Here is a 2,500-nt window from a genome sequence, read left to right on the forward strand (position 1 = left end):
ATGAGGTCATAGCGAGAGAGATATGAGGTCATAGGTCATAAAGATAGAGATATGAGGTCATAGAGAGAGAGATGAGGTCATAGAGAGAGAGATGAGGTCATCATAGAGCGAGAGAGAGCTGAGGTCATAGAGAGAGAGATGAGGTCATCATAGAGCGAGAGAGAGCTGAGGTCATAGAGAGAGAGAGAGATGAGGTCATAGAGAGAGAGAGATGAGGTCATAGAGAGAGAGAGATGAGGTCATAGAGAGAGAGAGATGAGGACATAGAGAGAGAGATGAGGTCATAGAGAGAGAGAGATGAGGTCATAGAGAGAGAGAGATGAGGTCCTAGGTCATAAAGAGAGAGAGATGAGGTCATAGAGAGACATGAGGTCATAGAGAGACATGAGGTCATAGAGAGAGATGAGGTCATCAGACAGAGCCCTGTGTTGGGGTACGAGCGCTAAACCCCTGACCCGTGTGTCAGGTGTTCGCCTGGGGCGAGGCGCTGCCCGAGGTTCAGGTGGACTGTGGTGGGACCATCGTGGACCCCATCCTGGGGTACCCTCTCAGGCAGCACAGTGAGTGGACCTCGTAACACCGTACCCAGCACAGCTTATCACCGGCTCAGCTGTCTGCTACCAGCTCTCCTGAAACTAAGTCGTAGTAAATGTGACACACAATCTGTTTTTTTCAAACCTCCAATGGTACTGATCTGACTGACCATACTGTGTGAACATGCTGATCAGGTATGAACTTGTGAGCAGTAAACAAAAGGCGTGTTTGTGTGTTTGTGTGTGTGCGTTTGGCGTGTGTTTGTGTGTTTTTGTGTGTGTGTGTGTGTGTGTGTGTGTGTGTGCATTGAACAGTTCAGATGAACCCTCCAGGCCTTCCCAGCGTCAGCAGCAGTCCTAACGAGACGCTGATCTCCTGGGGACCTGGGAGTCCTCTCTCCAGACACCTGAAGGAACCCAACAAAGCGTTTGAGCTTCAGATCAAACACAGAGACCAGCAGTGGCAGGTGACTGACCAGTGCTCGATTGTGTGTGTGTATTCCGGTGTGTGTGTTTGTGTGTTGGTTCATGTGTGTACTGTGTGTGAGTGTGTGTGTGTCTGTGTATTTCTACGTTTGTGTGTGTGTGTACGGTGTATGTGTTTGTGTGTGTTTGTGTATGTGTGTGTACAGTGTGTGTGTGTGTGTGTGTGTTTTTGTTTGTTTGTGTATGTGTGTGTGTGTGTGTGTACAGTGTGTGTGTGTGTGTGTGCGCATTGTGTGTTTGTGTGTTTGTGTGTGTGTGTGTATGTACATTGTGTGTGTGTGTGTGTTGTGGCAACCCGGTTCTGTCTGCCCCGCCTCCTCAAATGAACACGAGTCTCTGATGCTCAAACACTGCCAGCAAAGGAACGTTTATTAAATCCGACAACAGAAAGTGGGGTATCTCCCGATCAATGAAAACTGCAACTGGAAGAGTCCGGGCTCCGAGAGCCACGCCGCGCTCCTTCCTCGCGTGCCGTCCCGGTATCCCGATGCGGACGTCCGTCCGTCGAGTCCGTCCGTCGTCTCCCGACCGTCTCCTAAGGCAAAGGTCCGTCCGGGTAAGGTGTCTCGGTCCGCTCCCAGCTCCTGCATGGCTCACATACCCTTCCCCCTAGACCACGTCTCCGCTTCTCTTATATAGCCCTCACCTGGGTCTGATTGGCCTGGTACACCTGGGTCTGATTGGCCTGGTACACAGGGGTCTGATTGGCCTGGTGCACATGGGTCTGATTGGCCTGGTACACCTGGGTCTGATTGGCCTGGTGCACAGGGGTCTGATTGGCCTGGTACACCTGGGTCTGATTGGCCTGGTACACAGGGGTCTGATTGGCCTGGTACACCTGGGTCTGATTGGCCTGGTACACCTGGGTCTGATTGGCCTGGTACACAGGGGTCTGATTGGCCTGGTACACAGGGGTCTGATTGGCCTGGTACACAGGGGTCTGATTGGCCTGGTACACAGGGGTCTGATTGGCCTGGTACACCTGGGTCTGATTGGCCTGGTACACAGGGGTCTGATTGGCCTGGTACACAGGGGTCTGATTGGCCTGGTACACAGGGGTCTGATTGGCCTGGTACACAGGGGTCTGATTGGCCTGGTACACCTGGGTCTGATTGGCCTGGTACACCTGGGTCTGATTGGCCTGGTACACAGGGGTCTGATTGGCCTGGTACACAGGGGTCTGATTGGCCTGGTGCACAGGGGTCTGATTGGCCTGGTGCACAGGGGTCTGATTGGCCTGGTACACAGGGGTCTGATTGGCCTGGTACACCTGGGTCTGATTGGCCTGGTACACAGGGGTCTGATTGGCCTGGTACACAGGGGTCTGATTGGCCTGGTACACAGGGGTCTGATTGGCCTGGTACACCTGGGTCTGATTGGCCTGGTACACAGGGGTCTGATTGGCCTGGTACACAGGGGTCTGATTGGCCTGGTACACAGGGGTCTGATTGGCCTGGTACACCTGGGTCTGATTGGCCTGG

General features: G+C 53.4%; 1 protein-coding gene across 1 annotated transcript in view; it reads left to right on the forward strand.

Moving 5' to 3' along the window:
- il2rb (interleukin 2 receptor, beta) overlaps positions 1-2,500 on the forward strand; it is a 14,185-nt gene that overhangs the window by 6,604 nt on the left and 5,081 nt on the right. Inside the window, exons 5-6 of the mRNA XM_030349841.1 lie at positions 467-560; positions 849-1,000. Of these exons, the coding sequence (XP_030205701.1) occupies positions 467-560; positions 849-1,000 (246 nt within the window). The remainder of the gene's footprint in view (positions 1-466; positions 561-848; positions 1,001-2,500) is intronic.

This window comes from Gadus morhua, unplaced genomic scaffold (assembly GCF_902167405.1).
Source record: "Gadus morhua unplaced genomic scaffold, gadMor3.0, whole genome shotgun sequence".
Taxonomy (NCBI): Eukaryota; Metazoa; Chordata; class Actinopteri; order Gadiformes; family Gadidae; genus Gadus; species Gadus morhua.